Genomic DNA, 23,035 nt, shown 5'->3' on the forward strand with positions numbered 1-23,035 from the left:
TGGTCTGGTATTGCCATCTCTTTCAGAATTTTCCACAGTTTATTGTGATCCACACAGTCAAAGGTTTTGCCATAGTCAATAAAGCAGAAAAAGACGTTTTTCTGGAACTCTCTTACTTTTTCGATGATCCAGCAGATGTTGGCAATTTGATTTCTGGTTCCTCCGCCTTTTCTAAAATCAGCTTGAACATCTGGAAGTTCATGGTTCATGTATTGCTGAAGCCTGGCTTGGAGAATTTTGAGCATCACTTTACTAGTGTGCGAGATGAGTGCAATTGTGCTCTCATTCTGTGTTACAGACAGAAGTGTCTGTAACAGATAGTAAAACACTTTTTCACAACTGGAGATAGATTAAATGCATTTATGCTAGAAGAAGAAATACTTTGACTTGAATATAAGACAGGAGGGTGGTGAGTGGCACTGTGGGCCTAAAATAGGGGTATGCCATATAGGTAGGAAGATCAAATCGAAAGTTCATACCAGGATAAATTTTTCTGAGATGTTTGCCTTCCTGTCATAATTCATGTTTTTATTGGCAACTGCTACCCCCAAATGGCCCAAGGAATGTGAAAAAAAAGTAATTTTCACCAGGAGTAAGAAATGCTTATGTGTATTTCTCTCTTCACCCCATGTGTCTTTTCAGAATGCTTAAGTGCAGGAATGGAAGGTCCTATAACATCAAACAACTCAATGCAGCAGATGGACAATGGCAATCACAGTTCAGGTAATGCTCATCTTTTTTTTTTCCACAGTGGAATATTATTCAGTCTTTTATTTATTTATTTTTTCGTTTATTTTTATTAGTTGGAGGCTAATTACTTTACAATATTGTAGTGGGTTTTGCCATACATTGACATGAATCAGCCATGGATTTACATGTGTTCCCTATCCCAATCCCCCTTCCCGCCTCCCTCCCCATCCCATCCCTCTGGGTCTTCCCAGTGCACCAGCCCTGAGTACTTGTAGAAAAGTGCTTGAGGCTTGTACAATTTTTATGCTTTGAGATCTTGAACTGAATTGTCTAAAACTGTCTAAATGAAATACTGCTTATGTTTTAAAATGTTGGTAAATTTTTCATTCTGAAATTATCTTCTGTGCTTGTTTAGTACCTATTTCAAGACTGTGATCATGAAGTAAACCAACAGCACAACCCCAATTTTTTTCATTCAATTTTTAAATCATAGGTTTACTAATTTTACTCTAGAAAACTTGAAAAAATTGGCCTTAGCAGGTGTTACTAATTTACTTTCTGTATGCCTTTGCCCAGCTCTACTGTCTCCCTAATTTTTATTCCTCATCATTTAACCTTTTCTTTATATTTTAAAATACTATTTTTGTTACATATTTTACATTGAGCACTTCATGGAAAAATAATTCTAGTGATTTCAAAATGTATTCTTGGACTCAATAAATATCTTTTCTAATTATATTTAATTATTTAGTATCTAGAAAAATTAGATTTCAGGTCAACTGCAGACTCAAATAAGTAAAATGACTATGTAAACTATTAATTTGAGGGGTGCAAATAGTGCTTGAGTTTAGGGGGTTAAATTGTGACTCCACATCAAGATATGTCCACCAGGAAACTACAAATTGGGTATATTTAGACAAAGCTTCTTTGAAAATGTAATTAAGTTAAAGCTTTCAGATGAGATCATCCTGGATTAGCATGGGCCCTAATCCAATGACAAATGTACTTAGAAAAGAAAAGGAGAAGACACAAGGGAAAATACAATGTGAAGATGGTAATACATCTACAAGCTAAGGAACACCAAGGATTTCTGGCAGCCACCCAAACCTGGAAGAAACAAAAAAGGACTCTTTACTAGAGGCTTTGGAAAGAATATGGTCCTGCTAACACTTTGATACCAGACTTCTGGCTTCCAGAAATGTGTGAGAATAAATATCTGTTTTAAGGCATTGAGTTTGAGGATGCATATTAAGACAGCTCTAGGAAACTAATATAAAGAGTAACTATGTTACTTTTCTACTGTAAACATATCTTTAAAAACACAGTCCACATATGATTCAGTCTATATATAGATCTTCCTTGATTTATGATGGCCTAATGGCTCAATAAACTCATCCTAAGTTGAAAATATCTTAAGTCAAAATACACCTAACCTACCTAACAGGAGAAAAAGGTGGTGACAGAGGATGAGGTAGTTGGATGGCATCACTAACTCAATGGACATGAGTTTGAGCAAACTCCAGGAGATAGTGAAGGACAGGGAAGCCTGGTGTGCTGCAGTCCATGGGACTGCAGAGTCGAACACAACTTAGCGACTGAGCAACAACCACCTAACATCAAAACTTAGCCTGTTTATAATAGCCAGGACATGGAAGCAACCTAGATGCCCATCAGCAGATGAATGGATAAGGAAGCTGTGGTACATATACACCATGGAATATTACTCAGCCATTAAAAAGAATTCATTTGAACCAGTCCTAATGAGATGGATGAAGCTGGAGCCCCTTATACAGAGTGAAGTAAGCCAGAAAGATAAAGAACATTACAGCATACTGACACATGTATATGGAATTTAGAAAGGTGATAACGATAACCCTATATGCAGAACAGAAAAAGAGACACAGAAATACAGAACAGACTTTTGAACTTTGTGGGAGAATGTGAGGGTGGGATATTTCAAAAGAACAGCATGTATACTATCTATGGTGAAACAGATCACCAGTCCAGGTGGGATGCACGAGACAAGTGCTCCGGCCTGGTGCACTGGGAAGACCCAGAGGAATCGGGTGGAGAGGGAGGTGGGAGGGGGGATCGGGATTGGGAATACATGTAAATCCATGGCTGATTCATATCAATGTATGACAAAACCCACTGGAAAAAAAAAAAAAACTTAGCCGAGCCTTCTTTAAACAGTTGAACAAAATCATCTAACACAAAGCCTATCTTATACTAACACGTTGGATATCTCATGTAATTTATTGAATACTTACCTTTTGAAAGTGAAAAAAATGTTTCTATGGATACAGAATAGTTCTAAGTATATCAACTTACAACTGGGAACTGACTGGGGGCAATGGTTTATTGCAGCTGCCCAGCATCACAAGAGAATATTGTACTGCATTATTGCTATCCTGGAAAGCAATCAAAATCCAAAAATTCAAAGTACAGTTTCTACTGAATGCATATCAATTTTGCACCATTGTAGAGTAAAAAAAGAAATTCTAAATCATACCATCCCAAGGTGGGCACTGACAGTATATGTACATAACTGAAAGAGTTTAAATTAGACTTCTTATGTTAATGTAAAACTATAATCTTCCTAAACTTAAAAGAAAATTTGGTTTCATGTGAAGAAATTGAAGACAGAAATCATAGAACCATTGTTCAGAAGCTTTAAATGATTGTTGTATATACAACAATGATTGGTATATACAAAGCTTCAAGAAAGACTGAGTAAGAAAGATGCTTTCTTTTATCAATGAAGACATGATACTTCATGTGAAATTGGCATTCTATAGGAACTAGATACCAAATGGAGAAAATAAAACTGGATGACTCATATTAGCAATTAACTAAGTTTAAAAAACATCTCTAGTAGTATAAAAATAATCAGAGGACTACTTCTGAAAATAAGCATAATATTTTTCTTTTCTGAAAAATGTAATTTTAGCACAGTTAAGAGTACACTACAACTTGTGGGTTTTAGTTCTGGTATGAGGAGTTGCAGATATAATTTACTGATTTTCTTCCCAAGGTATTTTTCTTTAGACAGTGAATGTTGCTCAGTTGTAGGAGAATTTTGTATGTGGTTTGAGAGGCAGAATTCTCCATGGGCCTCCACTCACTGGAATACCTTTATTAAGCATGAAGTCATTTTTACACTCTAGTCCACTGAAACTCAAAAACTTGAAGACTTTTAGTTCATTTCAGTCACTCAGTTGTGTCTGACTCTTTGCAACCCCATGGACTGCAGCACTCCAGGCCTCCCTGTCCATTACCAAACTCCCGGAATTTACTCAAACTCATGTCCATTGAGTTGGTGATGCCATTCAACCATCTCATCTTCTGTTGTCCCCTTCTCCTCCCGCCTTCAATCTTTCCCAGCATCAGGGTCTTTTCAATTGAGTCAGTTCTTCACATCAGGTGCCAAAGGATTGGAGTTTCAGCTTCAGCATCAGTCCTTCCAATGAATATTCAGGACTGATTTCCTTTAGGATTGACTGGTTGGATCTCCTTGCAGTCCAAGGGACTCTCAAGAGTCTTCTCCACCACCACAGTTCAAAGGCATCAATTCTTCGGCACTCAGCTTTCTTTATAGTCCAAATCTCACATCCATATATCACTACTGGAAAAACCATAGCTTTGACTAGATGGACCTTTGTTGGCAAAGTGATGTCTCTGCTTTTTAATATGCTGTCTAGGTTGGTCATAACTTTTCTTCCAAGGAGCAAGAGTCTTTTAATTTCATGGCTGCAGTCACCATCTGCATTGATTTTGGAGCCCCCCAAAATAAAGTCTGTCACTGTTTCCATTGTTTCCCCATCTATTTCCCATGAAGTGATGGGACCAGATGCCATGATCTTAAGTTTTCTGAATGTTGAGTTTTAAGCCAACTTTTTCACTCTCCTATTTCAGTTTCATCAAGAGCCTGTTTAGTTCTTCTTTTCTTTCTGCAATAAGGTTGGCAGAAAATGGGCTTCCTGATAGCACAGATGGTAAAGAATCTGCCTGCAATGCAAGAGACCTAGGTTTGATCCCTGGGCCAGGAAGATCCCCTGGAGAAGGGAATGGCTACCCACTCCAGTACTCTTGCCTGGAGAATCCCATGGATAGAGGAGCCTGGCAGGCTACAGTCCATGGGGGTCGTAAAGAGTCGGACATGGGGTCTCAAAGAGTTGGAAGATTTAATTAAAGTCAATTATGAAGACACCACTTAATATATGACCAGGCTCTTCCAACAGAATCCCGTGGTACCCATACTGATTTAGTTATATCTCATAAAAACTAATGTGTCAAACTGACAGTATTCCCAAACAAGATGGCTAAAATGAGAATTCACTGAAATGGCAACAGCTTAGTTCAGAGCATGAAAATCATTTGCTCTGTTACCAAAAGTAACAATTTTTATGGGGCATATGAAGTGAAATCCAAAGGATAAGAAGAAAAGTCTTAAAATATCTCCTAGAAGATATCAATCAAAGCTGGATTCTTTGAATTTTCCATTGATAACAAACAACCTATACCTTTAAAATAAGGAGCATGGAACTTCCCTGGGAGTCCAGTGGTTAAGACTCCTCATTTCCATGGGCAGGGGGTGTGGGTTTGATCCCTGGTAGGGGTAATAAGATTCTGATAGCCATGCACTGTGGCCAAAAAAAAATTTTTTTTTAAATAGGGAGAATGATTGGTGACAGCCAGACATGTGAAGAACTAATGCTGAAGAAGAACTCTGTTTAACTAGAACCAGAGAATATTATGGTTGTGAAACACATACTTCCAGAAACAGCAGGTCTCAGGGCTTCAAAGGCCAAAATGCCCCCAAGAGAAGGCCTTGATAGGTTCCAGTAATCTCTATCTATTATGGCTGCCATCTTCTGACCACCAGACAGCTCCCTTTTAGCTGGGAATGGGCAGGGTTCATTGTAGTTTTTTTACTTATCAGAATCCTATTGGGTGTCCTCAATACTTGCCACACTTCACTAAAGGTAAGGAGAGCAAGGAAAGAAGGGAGGAAGGAAGGAAGCAAGAAAGGAAGGAACTGTAACATGTTAAAAATAGAATATGAAACATGTAATTTGAGGGAGAATTTGGAATTATCACTGGAGATTTATTTTTAAAAGGCAAAGTAAACAAAGGAAAATAGAATATTCATTAGATGTTCATTGTTTTTATTTATAAATGTTGTCAATGTAAGAAATTAGAACAAACAAAATACTGTACTTTAAGTCAAGAGTTAGCAAACTATGGCCCATGGGCAAAATCCAGCCAACTGTCTATTTTTGTAGATTAAAATTTTATTGAACAAAACCATGGGCATTTGTTCCCTTATTATATATGGCTGCTTTCTTGCTGCAACAGCAGAATCGAATACTTGCAACAGAGACCATATGGAACCCAAAGCCTCAGATGTCTACTCTTTAGTCCTTTGGCAAAGCTATATTGTGTGCTACGATGGAGCTTCAGAGTCTAGAAAACCTAAGATGTAACTTGATCTCAGTAATCCCTCTGAGGTCAGCTCTGATTTCTTATCTGTTTCTGAAATAGATATTTGACCCCAATATGACTAAATTTAATAGCTGGAATCTCATTCTTTGTCTTCTTTCTAGCCCAATTCAATAACACTTAGTTGCTGAGAAAAGCCAAATTATTTCAGAGGTCTGTTCACTACTCATTTTTAAGACATTATTGAATTTCTCTATTTATTATGTGGTAGAATTGGGTAGAAAATTAGAATGGGGAGCAAAAATACATTTTTATAAGCAGGAGTGCTCATAAATTATTGAAATTCTTATGGTAGTCTTATAAACTAAGGGGAAGAAATTTTAGGTCCTTACGTCATAAGAAGCATTTAAAAAATCATTGTTGTTGTTTAAACAAAATAGTATTATGATAGATTTTTCAGAAAGCAAATTTGAAGTTGATTAGGACTATTTTGATGGTCAGAAACTCTACAGAACTCAAGGGAAGGAATGCATGTAGGTCTCAGGAACTATGGAATTGGGAACTTGAACTAGGTGAAGTCTGCCATCTCTCTTTCCGCTTCTGCTTCATTCTTCCTATAGTAGGTTTATTAGTCAGGGTTCGAAAGAAAAACAGGAAAAGATGTGTGTGTGTGTTGGACATACATCCTGTAGAGAGAGAGAAAGAGAGAGAGAGGCGGGGGGAGAGAGAGAAAGAGGAGGAGAGATTGATTTACTTTAAGGAATTGACTCACGTGATTGTGGAGGCTTGGCAAGCCCAAAATCTGCAGGGTCTCTGGAGACCCTGGGAAGAGGTGCTGTTCGAGGCTGAAGGCAATGTGCTGGCAGAATTCCCTTACCCATGAGGTCAGTCTTTTCTATTAAATCCTTCAACTGACTGGATGAGGCCCACTCACATTATGGAGGGTAAATTTACTTTACTCAAAGTCTACTGATAAAAAATACCTTCACAGAAACATCTAGAATAATGTTTGACCAAACATTTGGGTACTATGGACTAGCTAGGCTGACATAAAATTAACCATCACAGTAGGAAAAGTGGGGAAGAAAGAGGGATGGACTATTCCTATTGGTCCTGGTTCTTAAATTCTTGAGAAAGTACTTGATTTGCCCAACTGTTTGAGGTGTCCACCACTGGTCTAAACAATTTTAATCAGGTAGTGGCATCTGTAAAAAAAGACCATAAATCAGCTCAGCTCATGTGAGGTGTCCATGATGAACCAATACATTATGGGTAGGGAAAGGTGGAGGCAGGGTTATCTTTTGCAAAATAGTTTGAAATATAAAATGAGCTGTTGCATAAATGGGGAATCATTGACTAATAACATAAATGTAATTTTCAAATGTTAACATGTTTTTCCATATAATGATGGGCCATCCTCTAATTTCAGTTTTCCAAGGTTTTTTGTGTAATTTTAGTTATGGTTCATTGATTTTCTATCATGTTGTATACAAGTTCTGGTGAAGAAATAATGGTTTTGTGTCAGTATGCTGTAATGTTCTTTGTCTTTCTGGCTTACTTCACTCTGTATAAGGGGCTCCAGCTTTATCCATCTCATTAGGACTGGTTCAAATGAATTCTTTTTAATGGCTGAGTAATATTCCATGGTGTATATGTACCACAGCTTCCTCAACGATAACCCTATATGCAAAACAGAAAAAGAGACACAGAAATACAGAACAGACTTTTGAACTCTGTGGGAGAAGGCAAGGGTGGGATGTTTCGAGAGGAATCGGGTGGAGAGAGAGGTGGGAGCGGGGATTGGGATGGGGAAGACGTGTAAATCCATGGCTGATTCATATCAATGTATGACAAAACCCACTGAAATGTTGTGAAGTAATTAGCCTCCAACTAATAAAAAAATAAAAAAAAAAAAAGAAATAATGGTTTTGACTCTAAATTTCTAAGATTGATTTCATCTACTTTTCTCTGAGTATTTTCTAGATTCAACAATTACTTCTTCTATGGACAGAAAGCAGAGCACTGTAACACTTCCTACAGAAGGTAGTATGTTTCTTCTTTCCTTTTTTTTTTTTTTTTTTTTTGAGGCCAGTACTGAAGCATGGAATGTTGAGCTTCCTTAGAAACATAGTCAGTGGTGGTCTGGTCCCCGTGCTGGTCTTGGGCCCAGTTGAAAAATATGGTGATCTGAATGCTGTGGGATAAGGGACGTGAATTACCTCACCCATCCTCCCTTAAAGCAGTTCAATTCCACTGGAAGGTTATGGGGTTTTCTCCATCAGGCACCCTGCTGGGCTTTGGGAGGAACATAAAGATGAGCAAGACTATCAGAGAGCCCCTGGGGAGTTCAGTCTCATGGGGGAACCCAGGTAGGAGCACAGCTATCACACAGGAGGTAAGCACTCACATCATCTGTACCAAGACTGTAGAGAGGGAGTGGCTAAGCACCAAGGCTTAGAAAAGGGCTCACAGAAGATGTAACGTGTGGATCAAGTCTTAAAGGAAGTGTATTTTAATAGAAAAAGAGCATTTGTATATAGGGCATTCTAGACTGTAAAAACAATGTGAGAAATGACACAGAAGTGGAATTGTGCTTGGTGTTTTTCTGCACCACGCGGACAATGTAGTGTGTAATAAATAAGATTGTAAAGAGAGTCAATGTGACAATGAGGGCTTTCAAAGCCAATGTGAAGACATTTAAACTTATTTTTCAGGCAGTGAGTGATTTCTGGAGGGTTTTAGAGTTGAGGGAATCTTATCTATGTTGTAGAATGATGTCTGGATGCAGTGTAATGATGTCTGGATGTCTGGACTGGAGGAGAAGAGTTTTGAGACAGAGACAGAAGTTAGGAGGCTTTTGCATCAATCCAAGTATATGGCGATGGGGACTTAATCTAACATAGGGTAGTGAGAAAAGAAATGAAATGCCCAGAGCCAAGAATTTGTCTATGTACATAAGGCTGGATGAGACTGGAAGATATTTATAGATGAAGAATGGTTTGTGGTTGCTGTTTTGGGAGCAAAGATGAGACTACAGTCTTCTCAGTGAAGCAAGAAGTAAAATCACCCTAGGTGATCACAGGAAGCATATGGAGAATATATTTGTTAAGTGTTAAGCCCACAGAGTGTTGTGGAGGTCCTGGTCATTGGTAAATTATCACAGCAGATATGAAAAAGGAAAAAAGAGGTTGAAGAAAGGCCTAAAATCAACAATAACAAAAGAACTATCATCACCCTGCAAAAGGTGAAGGGTGATTGAAGTTTATAGAACGGTAGAAAGTGAAAGAACATAGAATATCTGCAATGCTTGGAATCCTACCATTGGAGTTACTTCTTTGGATACTATGCCCCTGTTCAAATGTGTGTCTTTTTGATTAGCAAGAACTTTCCTTTAAAAAATAGGGTCAGATATTGAGGATAAGTATTAGACAAAACATTAAAGTCTTATGCTGCTTATAAGCTAAAGTTCAAAATCCCAAGAACTACAGGATATTCACAACTTGCTCTCACTGGTCTCTTATTTTTCTGGTTTTATCTTAAGCATCATTTCCTTATGCACAAAGATGCTTCCCACATCCAACCTCTAGCAGCTCTCTAACAAGCCATATTCTTGTTTGTCTCCAAGCCTAGGGGATGCCACTTAGAGTGATGGAAAGAGCATGGATTTAACTGCCCTCTTAGATCTGCTTTAAAATCATCTCTTCCTTTATCCAGTAATATAATCTTATATTGGCCATGAGATGCAAAGGCTTGAGTACATCTTAGAGGAGGCTGATGATACCAAAAGAAGAGCAGAAAATTATTAAATGCAAAGTTTTAAACAAATAAGCTTCATCCACATAAAAAATTTTGCCGTGCCACAGTTGGTTCTGTTCATGTTAAACTGATGAAATCACCGACACTCACCTTAGTTACAGGTGACTTGTAACAGAATCACCTCTCAGCAAATCCCTTTCAATCAGGGACACATGTCAGATTATGGGAAAGTGTGAGCTTCTATATTGAGAGGTGCTTGCCAGTCTTAATTTTTACTTTAAAATATGGAAAAATAGGTCAATGCTATATTTATACTGATAATTGAATGTATGGAAACAAAATTTGTGAGCAAGGTTCACAGCAAACAGTCAGAGAGTATATATGTGAGTGAATAGGAAGGAAGGGGAACTCACTGAAAGGCCATATTTGATACCATTACACATTTGCAATAAAATCCTTTTAATAGAAAATTTACAGAAGAAAATAATCCTTGTTTTTGCATTGATTTGTATTTATATATAGTACTACTCTTTTTTTTTTTTCTAGAAAAATACTTCTAAGAATCTCTTACCACTTGGCATCACCATTTTTCATTTTTGTGAGGTGGCCCAACTAAGGAAATTGCAGATTATTTCAAAATCTGTTGACTTAACTGATTTTGTGATTCTCCAAATAAAAATTAAACAAAAGAAATTCCAGCTTGTTCAACCTGAATGCAATCTTAGCTATTTTTAATGAAAGTATCATATTCTTCCAGATTTATGTTTATCTGCAGTGCCACCCTTAAGGATAGGTGTTTAGTTCTGATGTTACTGATTTTTCACTTTCATCAGAATTTAGGAGGAGAAAACCATATTACTAATGCTTCCATTTTTCCTCCCCTGAGGAGCATGAGTTGTATGATAAATCTAATAGTTTCTGTGGTCAAAAGATTAGATTTAGAAAACAGTCTTTGTCTTTATTTTAGATTCTGCATTCTCATCTATTTGTCTTATAGGTATCAAATCTCCTGAATTAATTTTGTAACACTTTAAACAGTTTTGTCACAAGTATAATTCAAGTTATTTTCTTATTGATACATAACACAGAAGGAAGTTGTTTAATCTTTGTGCTATGTGCTAAGTCACTTCAGTTGTGTCCAACTGTTTGCGACCATATGGACTGTAGCCTGCCAGGCTTTCTGTCCATGGGATTCTCTAGATAGGAATACTGGAGTGGGTTGTCATGCCCTTCTCCAGGGGATCATTGGATGCATTTAATACTTTATATGCTTTTCATCAATGTTAGTTTCTTATGTAAGTTTAAGATTTCTGGAGTAAGACACCAGCAAAGTAATGTAAAGTACAATTTCAAGTAATATGCAGTGAATAAATTTTAACACATGAAGTTCTTTATCAAGCTTTTCTCTTATTATTCTCTGTATTTGTGCTTGTGTGTATGTGTCCAGCTAACACTTCACTATTGGTACTAGTGGGTACAAAGTCTGTGCTCTATTGCCCTCCTGTGCTGCGGACAAATGTGATGGTAGCAACATGGGAAATAGTCCTCAGAGACAAGCCACCCTGCTTCAGAGCCTTTAGGCGTGATATGAATCGGACAACAGAAAACTGTACAGATGAGAGAATAATCTGGGCCTCCAGACCTGATGAGAATCTTGCTCTTCTGATTTATCCAGTGGCCATCACTCATGATGGGAATTACACGTGTCATATAGTAACACTTGATGGGAATTTCCAACATGGATATCACTTCCAAGTGTTAGGTAAGGAACATCATATGTTGCAGTGTTTCACATAACCAGATTTTGGGCTGAAACAAATCTCACTCTAAATTCCATGTCTCATATGTTAAGACTGAAGCATTTCCCCTACATTTCTGCAGTGCCCCCTGAGGTGACCCTGATTCAAACTGAGAATGGAACTGCAGTGTGCAAAGCAGCTGCAGGGAAACCAGCTGCACAGATCTCCTGGACCCCAGAGGGTGATTGTGTCACTGAGCAAGAGCTTTACTGGGGTGATGGCACAGTGACTGTCCAGAGTGCATGCCGCTGGGGGGGCCACCACGTGCCTGCTGTGTTCTGCTCTGTCTCCCACTTGACTGGCAACAAGAGTCTGTCCATACAGCTGGAAAGAGGTAGGTAATTTTTCTAGTTTTGTGTTTGATTTTCCCTATCTTTTAGAGGAGTTACTTTAAGAAGGAAAAAGGAGTCTGCAGAGAAACTTCATTCTAGAATGTCCTTTCCAATCTCCATTTTATCTTCCTCTTCTCCTCAAAACAAAGAAATTTGCCTAGAAGAATATTAAAGAAATTTGTTGTAAAAAGTCATATATAGAATGCATTTTATTTTACTTTTAATTGTCCTTTCTGTACTGCTAAATTTACTTACATCATATACTTTAAAATAAATACTTATGGCTTTAATAGAAAGATAAAGTATAATTTTAAACAAGTAATTATAATTTTATTAGAAGAATAAAGTTATTCATAAATTACCTTTGTGAATCCTCAGTCTGGTAGAATTTTCTCTTTCAGTTTCCTCCAATAAAATTTCCTAAATGTCATATACTAGCATCTATGATTCAGTTCATCTGTTTAGTTTCTCTACTCTCTGCTCCTATCCTACTCTTATTTCTTATTATTAAAACTATTATTTTAATCAACATAACTCATATAGGTTAAAGTTCACATTGTTCTATAAGCTTATGATAAAAAAACATTAGACCTCTCTCTCCACCTCCACCTCTCCATTCTTACATGATCTCCCAAGGGAAGTATTTCAAATGTTTGAGTGTTTCTTATAGTAATTGACTCAAATTTTATTAATATAAATCACATGGTTATATGGCTGTTCCTTAATATAGCAAATTTGGACATACTGAACCCACTTCTCATGATAGACAAAGATTTTACTTTCTTCTCTTCCCTCATTCTTCATATACAGTAAAATAGCAAGTTTGGATTAAATTAGACAGTGACAGTGTTTACATTATTTTGAATGTGTATGTTTTGTTAAGAACTGAATCAATAAATAAACTCATATATTTGTCTCTGAATAAATTTTTGTTCTTCTTGGGCTTAACAGCTTTTCTTTTTTTATCTCCTTAATGATGCATGTATCTATTGTTCAGTAACACTAACTATGTATATGTGTATGTATTCAGTCACTAAGTTGTGTCTACTCTTTGTGACCCCACAGACTGTAGCCTGCCAGGCTCCTCTGTCCATGGGATTTTCCAGGCAAGAATAGTGGAGAGGGTTGCCATTTCCTCCTCCACCTGGGGATTGGACCTGTGTTTCCTGCATTGGCAGGCAGATTCTTTACCACAGGGAACTCTGATTTTATATATATGTATATATAATATATATATATATATATATATATATATATATATGTGACTTGATTTTATATGTTTATATATAAAACTTTTTTTAAATGGACTTTATTTTTTAGAACAGTTTTAGGATAACAACAATACTGAGTGGAAAGTCCAGAGAGTTCCCAAATCCTTGCCCCTACAGATACATGGTCTTCCTGTCTATCTACACTCCCCACATCTCACAGTGTTACATTTGTTATAATCATTGGCCCTATCTTAACACATTAGGGCTTCCCTGATAGCTCAGTTGGTAAAGAATCTGCCTGCAATGCAGGAGATCCTGGTTTGATTCCTGGGTCAGGAAGATCCACTGGAGAAGGGACAGGGTACCCACTCCAATATTCTTGGGTTCCCCTTGTGGCTCAGTTGGTAAAGAATCTGCCTGCAGTGTGAGAGACCTGGGTTCAGTCCCTGGGTTGGGAAAATCTCCTGAAGAAGGGAAAGGCTACAATTCCATGGACTGTACAGTCTATGGGGTCTCAAAGAGTCGGACATGACTGAGTGACTTTCACTTTCACTTCAACACATCAAGTGGCTGACTTTATTTTTCTGGGCTCCAAAATCACTGCAGATGGTGACTGCAGCCATGAAATTAAAAGACATTTACTCCTTGGAAGGAAAGTTGTGACCAACCCGGATAGCATATTAAAAAGCAGAGACATTACTTTGCCAACAAAGGTCTGTCTGGTCAAGGCTATGGTTTTCCCAGTGTTCATATATGGATGTGAGAGCTGGACTATAAAGAAAGCTGAGCACAGAAGAATTGATGCTTTTGAACTGTGGTTTTGGAGAAGACTCTTGAGAGTCCCTTGGACTGCAAGGAGATCCAACCAGTCCATCCTAAAGGAGATCAGTCCTGGGTGTTCATTGGAAGGACTGATGTTGAAGCTGAAACTCCAATACTTTGGCCACCTGATGCAAAGAGCTGACTCATTTGAAAAGATCCTGATGTGGGAAAGATTGAGGGCAGGAGGAGAAGGGAATGACAGAGAATGAGATGGTTAGATGGCATCATCTAACCTCAGTGGACATGGGTTTGGGTGGACTCTGGGAGTTGGTGATGGAGAGGGAGGCCTGGTGTGCTGCGGTTCACTGGGTCAGAAAGAGTCGGACACGACTGAGCGACTGATCTGAACTGATCACTCAAAGTCCATAGTTAACATTAGGGTTCATGCTAGGTACACATTCTGTGAGTTTTGACAAATGTATAAACCATATGTACTCACCATTATAGTATCATATAGAATAGTTTCACTCCCTTAAATATCCTCTTTTGTTGTGGTTATTCAGTTGCTAAGTCATGTCTATCCTTTTGTGACCCAGTGGACTGTAGCACCCTAGGCTCATCTGTCCTCCACTATCTCCCAGAGGTTGCTCAAATTCATGTCCATTGAGTCAGTGATGCTATCAAACCATCTCATCCTCTGCAATCCCCTTCTCCTTTTGCCTTCAACCTGTCCCACCATCAGGTTCTTTTCCAATTGGTTGGCTCTTCACATCAGGTGGCCAATATACTGCAGCTTTAGCATCAGCATGAGTCCTTCCAATGAATATTCAGAGTTGATTTCCTTTAGGATGCACTGGTTTGATCTCCTTGCAGTCCAAGGGACTCTCAAGAGTATTCACCAACACCACAATTCAAAAGCATCAATTCTTCAGTGCTCAGCCTCCTCTCACATCTATACATGACTACTGGAAAAACCATAGCTAAGACTGTAGGGACCTTCATTGGCAAAGTGATGTCTCTGCTTTTTAATATACTCTCTAGGTTTTTCTAGGTTTCTTAAGTTGAAAAAAGTAGGGAAAACCACTAGACCATTCAGATATGACCTAAATCAAACCCCTATGATTGATTATACAGTAGAAATGAAATGAAAATAGATTCAAGGGATTAGACCTGACAGACAGAGTGCCTGAAGAACTATGGACAGAGGTTCATGACATTGTACAGGAGGTAGTGATCAAGACTATCTCCGAGAAAAAGAAATGCAAACAGGTAAAATGGTTGTCTGAGGAGGCCTTACAAATAGCTGAGAAAAGAAAAGAAGCTACAGGCAAAGGAGAAAAGGAAAGATATACCCATCTGAATGCAGAGTTCCAGAGAATAGCAAGGAGAGATAAGAAAGCCTTCTTCAATGATCAATGCAAAGAAATAGAGGAAAACAATAGAATGGGAAAGACTAGAGATCTCTTCAAGAAAATTAGAGATACCAAGGGAACATTTCATGCAAATATGGGTACAATAAAGGACAGAAATGGTATGGACCTAACAGAAGCAGAAGATATTAAGAAGAGGTGGCAAGAGTACACAGAAGAACTATACAAAAAAGATCTTCATGACCCAGATAACCACGATGGTATAATCACTCACCTAGAGCCAGACATCCTGGAATACGAAGTCTAGTGTGACTTGGGAAGCATCACTATGAACAAAGTTAGTGGAGGTGATGGAATTCCAGTTGAGCTATTTCAAATCCTAAAAGATGATGCTATGAAAGTGCTGCACTCAATATACCAGCAAATTTGGAAAACTCAGTAGTGGCCACAGGACTGGAAAAGGTCAGTTTTCATTCCAACACCAAAGAAAGGCAATGCCAAAGAATGTTCAAACTACCGCACAATTTCACTTATCTCACAAGCTCGCAAAGTATGCTCAAAATTCTCCAAGCCATGCTTCAACAGTAGGTGAACCAAGAACTTCCAGATGTTGAAGCTGGTTTTAGAAAAGGCAGAGGAACCAGAGATCAAATTGCTAACATCCTCTGGATCATCAAAAAAGCAAGAGAGTCCCAGAAAAATATCTATATTTGCATTAATGACTATGCCAAAGCCTGTGACTGTGTGGATCACAGCAAACTGTGGAAAATTCTTCAAGAGATGGGAGTACCAGAGCACCTGACTTGCCTCCTGAGAAATCTGTATGCAGGTCAAGAAGCAGCAGTTAGAACTGGACATGGAACAACAGACTGGTTCCAAATCAGGAAAGGAGTAAGTCAAGGTTGTATATTGTCACCCTGCTTATTTAACTTATATGCAGAGTACATCATGTGAAATGCCGGGTTGGATGAAGAAAACACTGGAATCAAGATTGCCAGGAGAAGCATCAATAACCTCAGATATGGGATGACACCACCCTTATGGCAGAATGTGAAGAAGAACTAAAGGGCCTCTTGATGAAAGTGAAAGAGGAGAGTGAAAAAGTTGGCTTAAAACTCAACATTCAAAAAATGAAGATCATGTCATCCTGTCCCATCACTTCATGGCAAATAGATAGCGAAACAATGGAAACAATGACAGACTTTATTTTTTGGGGCTCCAAAATCACTGCAGATGGTGACTGCAGTCATGAAATTAAAAGATGGTTGCACCTTGGAAGAAAAGTTATGACCAACCTAGACAGCATATTAAAAAGCAGAGACATTACTTTGCCAACAAAGGTCTGTCTAGTCAAAGCTATGGTTTTTCCAGTAGTCATGTATCAATGTGAGAGTTGGACTATAAAGAAAGCTGAGCACCAAAGAATTGATGCTTTTAAACTGTGGTGTTGGAGAAGACTCTTGAAAGTCCCTTGGACTGCAAGGAAATCCAACCAGTCCATCCTAAAGGAAATCAGTCCTGAATATTCATTGGAAGGACTCATACTGAAGCTGAAACTCCAATACTCTGGCCACCTGATGGGAAGAACTGACTCATTTGAAAGACCCCAATGCTGGGAAAGATTGAAGGCAGGAGGAGAAGGGGATGACAGAGGATGAGATGGTTGGATGGCATCACTGACCTGATGGACACAAGTTTGAGCAAGTTCCAGGAGTTGGTGAAGGACAGGGAAGCCTGACGAGCTGCAGTCTGTGGGGTCGCAAAGAGTCAGATATGACTGAGCTACTAAACTGAACTGAGGTTTGTCATAGCTTTCCTTTCAAGGAAAAAGCATCTTTTAATTTCATGGGTGCAATGATTCTGGAGCCTAAAAAAATAAAATCCATCTCTACTTCACCTTTATCCCCATCACTTTGACATGATGTGTTGGAATTGGATGCCATGATAGTTTTTTTTTTTTTTTCATTTATTTTTATTAGTTGGAGGCTAATTACTTTACAATATTGTAGTGGGTTTTGCCATACATTGACGTGAATCAGCCATGGAGTTACATGTATTCCCCATCCCAATCCCCCTTCCCACCTCCCTCCCCATCCCATCCCTCTGGGTCTTCCCAGTGCACCAGTCCCGAGCACTTGTCTCATGCATCCAACCTGGGATGGTGATCTGTTTCACTCTTGATAGTATACTTGTTTCGATGCTATTCTCTCAGAACATCCCACCCTCACCTTCTCCCACAGAGTCCCAAAGTCTGTTTTATACATCTGTGTCTCTTTTTCTGTTTTGCACATAAGGTTATCGTTACCATCTTTCTAAATCCCATATATATGCGTTAGTATACTGTATTGGTCTTTATCTTGGATGCCATGATAATTTTTTTAATGTTGATTTTCAAGCCAGTTTTTTCACTCTTTCACTCTCATCAGCAGGCTCTTTAATTCCTCTTCACTTTCTGCCATTAGAGTGACATCATCTGGGTATCTGAAACGATTGATATTTCTCCCGGCAATCTTGATTCCAGATTGTGATTCATCCAGCCCAGCATTTCAACATGATGTATTCTGCATATAAGTTAAATAAGCAGTGTGACAATATACAACCTTGTCACACTCCTTTCCCAATTTTGAAGCATGCTATTGTTCCATGTCTGTTTGTAATTGCTGCTTCTTGACTTGCATACAGGTTTCTCAGGAGACAAGAAAGGTGGTCCATTACATCCATCTTTTTAAGAATATTCCACAATTTGTTGTGATCCACATAGTCAAAGGCTTTAGCATAGTCAAGGAGGCAGAAGTAGATGTTTTCCTGAAATTCTCTCACTTTCTCTATGATCTAACAAATGTTGGCAATTTGATTTCTGGTTCCTCTGCCTTTTCTAAATCCAGTTTGTACACCTGGAATTCTTGGTTTGCATACTGCAGATGCCTAGCTTGAAGGATTTGGAGCATAACCTTGCTAGCATGTGAAATAAGTGCAATAGTACAGTAGATTTAACATTTTTTGGTACTGCCATTTTTTGGCATTGGAATGAAAACTGACCTTTTTCAGTGCTGAGTTTTCCAAATTGGCTGACCTGTTGAGAGCAGCACTTTAACTGCATCTTTTAGGATCTGAAATAGCTCAGCTGAAATTCCATTACCTTCAATAGCTTTGTTTTATAGTGATGCTTCCTAAGACCAACTTGACTTCACACTCCAGGATGTCTGGCTCAAGGTGAATGACCACACAACTGTAGGTATCCACATCATTAAGACTTTTTTTTTAGTATAGTTTTGTGTATTCTTGCCACCTTTTCTTAATATCTTCTGCTTTTGTTAGGTCCTTACCATTTCTGTCCTTTATTGTGCCCATCCTTGCATGAAATTCTCCCTTGATATCTCCAATTTTCTTGAAGAGATCTCTAGTCTTCTCTGTTCTATTCTTTTCCTCTATTTCTGTGCATTGTTTACTTAAGGAGGACTTTTAAATCTCTCCTTGCTATACTCTGGAACTCTGCATTCAGTTGGGTATATCTTTTCCTTTCTCCCTTGACTTTCATCTCTCTTCTTTCCTTACCTATTTGTAAGGCCTCCTCAGATAACCACTTTGCTTTCTTGCATTTCTTTTTCTTTGGGACAGTTTTGGTCACTACCTCCTGTACAGTGTTATGAACCTCCATCCATAGTTCTTCAGGTACTCTGTCTGCCAGATCTAATCCCTTGAATCTATTTGCAACCTCCACTGTATAATCATAAGGGATTTGATTTAGGTCGTACCTGAATGGCCTAGTGGTTTTCCCTACTTTCTTTAATTTTCACCTGGATTTTGCAATAAGGAGCTCATGATCTGAGCCACAGTCAGCTCCAGGTTGTTTTTGCTGACTGTATATATCTTCTCCATCTTCAGGTACAAAGAATAAAATCAATCTAATTTTGGTATTGACCATCCGTGGTGATGTCTATGTAGAGAGTCATCTCTCGTGTTGTTGGAAATGGGTGTTTGCTATGACCAGCATGTTCTCTTGACAAAACTCTGTTAGATTTTGCCCTGCTTCACTTTGTATTTCAAGGCCAAACTTGCCTGTTATTCTGAGTATCTCCCAACTTCCTATTTTTGTATTCCAATTGCCTATGATGAAAAAAGACATCTTTTTTCAGTGTTAGTTCTAAAAGGTGTCATAGATCTTTGTAGAACCATTCAACTTCAGCTTGTTCAGCATCAGTGGTTGCATTACTGTGATGTTGAGTGGTTTGCCTTGGAAATGAACCAAGATCATTCCGTCGTTTTTGATGTTGCACTCAAGTATTTTATTTCAGACTCTTTTGTTGACTGTGAGGGCTACTCCATTTCTTCTAAGAGATTCTTGCCCACAGTTGTCGATATAATGGTCATTTGAATGAAATTCTTCCATCCCCTTACATTTTAGTTTACTGATTTCCAAGATGTTGATGTTCACTTTTGCCACATCCTACTTGACCACATCCAATTTACCTTGATACATTGACCTAACATTCCAGGTTCCTATGCAGTATTGTTCTTTACAGCATCAGACTTTACTTTCACAACCGGACACAAACACAACTGAGTGTCATTTTCACTTTGACCCAGTTGCTTCATTCTCTATGGAGCAATTACCCTCCATTCTTCTCCAGTGGCATATTGAACACCTATGACCTGAGGAGCTCATTTTCAGGTGTCATATCTTTTTGCCTTCTCATACTATTCATGGGGGGCTTCCTTGGTGGTGCTAGTGGTAAAGAACCCACCTGCTACAGGAGACATAAAAGACAGGAGACATAACACAGGAGACATAAAAGATGCAGGTTTGATCCCTGGGTTGGGAAGATTTCCTGGAGGAGGGCATGGCAACCCACTTCAATATTCTTGCCTGGAGAATCCCATGAACAGAGGAGTCTGGCAGTCTACACAGTCCCTAGGGTTGCAAAGAGTCCGACAAAACTGAAGAGACTTAGCATGCATGTGTCCATGCACTGTTCATGGGGTTCTTGCAACAAGAACACTGGAGTGGTTTGCCATTTCCTCCTCTAGTAGACCATGTTTTGTCAGAACTTTTAACTATTCCCCATCTATCTTGGGTGGCCCTGCATAGCATGGCTCATAGCTTCATTGAGCTATGCAAGCCCCTTTGCCATAACAAGGCTGTGATCCATAAAGGGTAAAAATCCTCTATATGCCACCTATTCATCCCTCCTTCCACTCTAACCTCTAACAGCCCCTAATTTTTAGACAGACATCATAGTTTTGATTTTTACCAGAATGTCATATAGTTGTAATCACAGAATATATAGCCTTTTCACATTGGCTTCTTTCACTTAGTAATATGCTTTTAAGTTTCCTCCATCTTTTCATGTCTTGGTAGCTCATTTTGTTTTAGTGCTGAATAATATTAAGTTATACATTTTTGTGTCTATATTTACAGATACCAATATATTATCACTTTCAAGTATTTTATATATCATTCTCCCTATTTTTACTATCTTGGTCATCGTGGGATCCATTTGGCTTTTGAAAAGCAATCGCTACAGGTATTGAGTGGTGTTTTCTATCCGTTGGCTTTACTGGGTTAGAAAGAAGTCAGAAATATTGAACTGGCTGATGGGTAAAATTAAGATATTAATATCAATTCTCCCATCATCAGGAAACATGTCCTGAAAATAATATACTTGGACTACTCTGAATGATGAGGGGGATTTTTCTAGGTTACTAAGACATGCAAGTGTAGTGAATTAGGCCATTTAGGGCCAGATCTTGGGTGAAACAGTGCATGCTATTTTCCATTCGGGAGGTGAATTATAGTAATTCATGTCATGTACCAAAGATGTGGTGCCACATATATTCTATTACATCAAGGTTCTTTGCGTAATTTTACTTCCCTTTCCAAAAGTCAGAATTATTTAGGTAAATTAACTACAAGCAGTAGTCTTCACTCATTTCTGATAGTTCACTTATGATTTATTATAGCTTCTATCAAAATGAACAGTTGTCAATAGTATATTGTTTTGTTTTTCCATTTTCAATCTGAATAATAATGTTTTGACTTTGACTGCAGCTTGTTTTTTATTTTTACAGAAAATGTAAATTTAAAAAAACAGAACATGCTCCAGTTGTTGAAGAGGTAAGATGAGATTAAAAAGATTATTTGCAAACTTTCAAGCTATGTAGTCTGAAAAATCTAGCCATATAATTTTTAATTTGTACCAGTATTAGTATTTTAGTTGAAAAATAAAAATTCTAATTTTACAATTCTGTCAGGTATACTTTTTTTGTTAACTATCTACCAAGTACTATTTATACAAAGCCCAAATCCCTATTTTTTTTCAAGAACTGCATCCTACACAGATATAATGTTTGCCTCATTGGGACTGTACTCTTTGAGAAATTGAGTTGTTATTTCCTCTCCCATTAAACTATCTCTAATTCTTGACTTCCTTTTTTCAATAGCATCATTATTTCCCTCTTAATCAAGTTTAAAACCTATCCATCTCTATAATCTCTTATAACCAAAAGTTTATTAAGTCTTCAACTCTCTTCTGAAATACATCTTGTATCACTTCATTCTTCTCCATAGGTAGTTAGTGATTTCTGTTTTTTTGAACTGATTTTAACCTTGGGTTATTTCTTAGGATGAAATGGAACCCTATGCCAGCTACACAGAGAAGAACAATCCACTTTATGATATTACAAACAGGGTGAAGACGTCTCAGGTATTACAAAGTGAAGCTGATGGGATGAATCTCCGTACTATATATGTTCCTGGAGTGTTACACCAGGACAAGTGAATCAAGATACAGTACAGATGCTGTTTTGATATTCTTAGAGTTCTGGAATGGAAGGTCTATTTTGAAATTAGCTTTTCAAAGATTCCTAGAAGACAGAGACATTCTAGAGGATATGCATTTATATCTTTATACAATCGAAATTTTAGAATTTTAGCTGTCATGAGCTAGTTCTTTGAAGAATTGTCATTATTACAAAGAAAGCGTATGCTCATGACTAAATATTCAAATTGTTCAGTACAGTAGATGATGAAAACTGAGTTACTTCAAATAACTCCACAGAAGGAACAGTTACTGACAGTTTTTATGTAATATAGAAAATTTCTAGGTGCATATGCCTTATCTATATGTGCATGGTGTATATGTACACTTATATGTTCACTCACATATACATACACATATCCTTGTCAATATACAAATGGGAACATACCATAATTTTATTCTTTACTTATAGAAAGTTAATGATATAATATATCCTGGAGATCTTTCATATCAAAACAAGCAGAGCTACCTCATTCTTCTTAATGATTACTACAATTCCATTGTATGTAACAGAATTTAATTTGATTAAACACAAATCTAGTGGTGGACATTTAGATTGTTTTGTTTGTTTTGCTATTATAAACAATACTACATAGAATGTTTCTTGTGGATTTATCTCTTTGTCTGTGTTTGACCATATTTGTAAGATAATTTCCTTGAGTGAAATTGCCAGGTCAAAGGGTTTGTGCATCTTTATTATTGACTGATATGTCAAATTTTATCAATTTGCATTCCCTCTAGTCCTGTTTGAATGTGCCTTTTCTGTTATTTTAATATCCATAAAATGTAAACCTTCTGTTAGCAAATATAGATTATAATAATTTCACTATTTAATAAAACTGAATTTATATTTTT

General features: G+C 37.8%; 1 protein-coding gene across 1 annotated transcript in view; it reads left to right on the top strand.

Moving 5' to 3' along the window:
* CD200R1 (CD200 receptor 1) overlaps window positions 1–23,035 on the top strand; it is a 43,269-nt gene extending 20,234 nt beyond the window's left edge. The window contains exons 2-8 of the mRNA XM_061167228.1: window positions 643–723; window positions 8,116–8,175; window positions 11,336–11,650; window positions 11,770–12,021; window positions 20,782–20,887; window positions 21,432–21,477; window positions 21,986–23,035. Coding sequence (XP_061023211.1) covers window positions 643–723; window positions 8,116–8,175; window positions 11,336–11,650; window positions 11,770–12,021; window positions 20,782–20,887; window positions 21,432–21,477; window positions 21,986–22,141 — 1,016 coding nt within the window. The 3' untranslated portion in view covers window positions 22,142–23,035. The remainder of the gene's footprint in view (window positions 1–642; window positions 724–8,115; window positions 8,176–11,335; window positions 11,651–11,769; window positions 12,022–20,781; window positions 20,888–21,431; window positions 21,478–21,985) is intronic.

The sequence above is a fragment of the Dama dama genome, chromosome 19 (genome assembly GCF_033118175.1).
Source record: "Dama dama isolate Ldn47 chromosome 19, ASM3311817v1, whole genome shotgun sequence".
Lineage (NCBI taxonomy): Eukaryota > Metazoa > Chordata > Mammalia > Artiodactyla > Cervidae > Dama > Dama dama.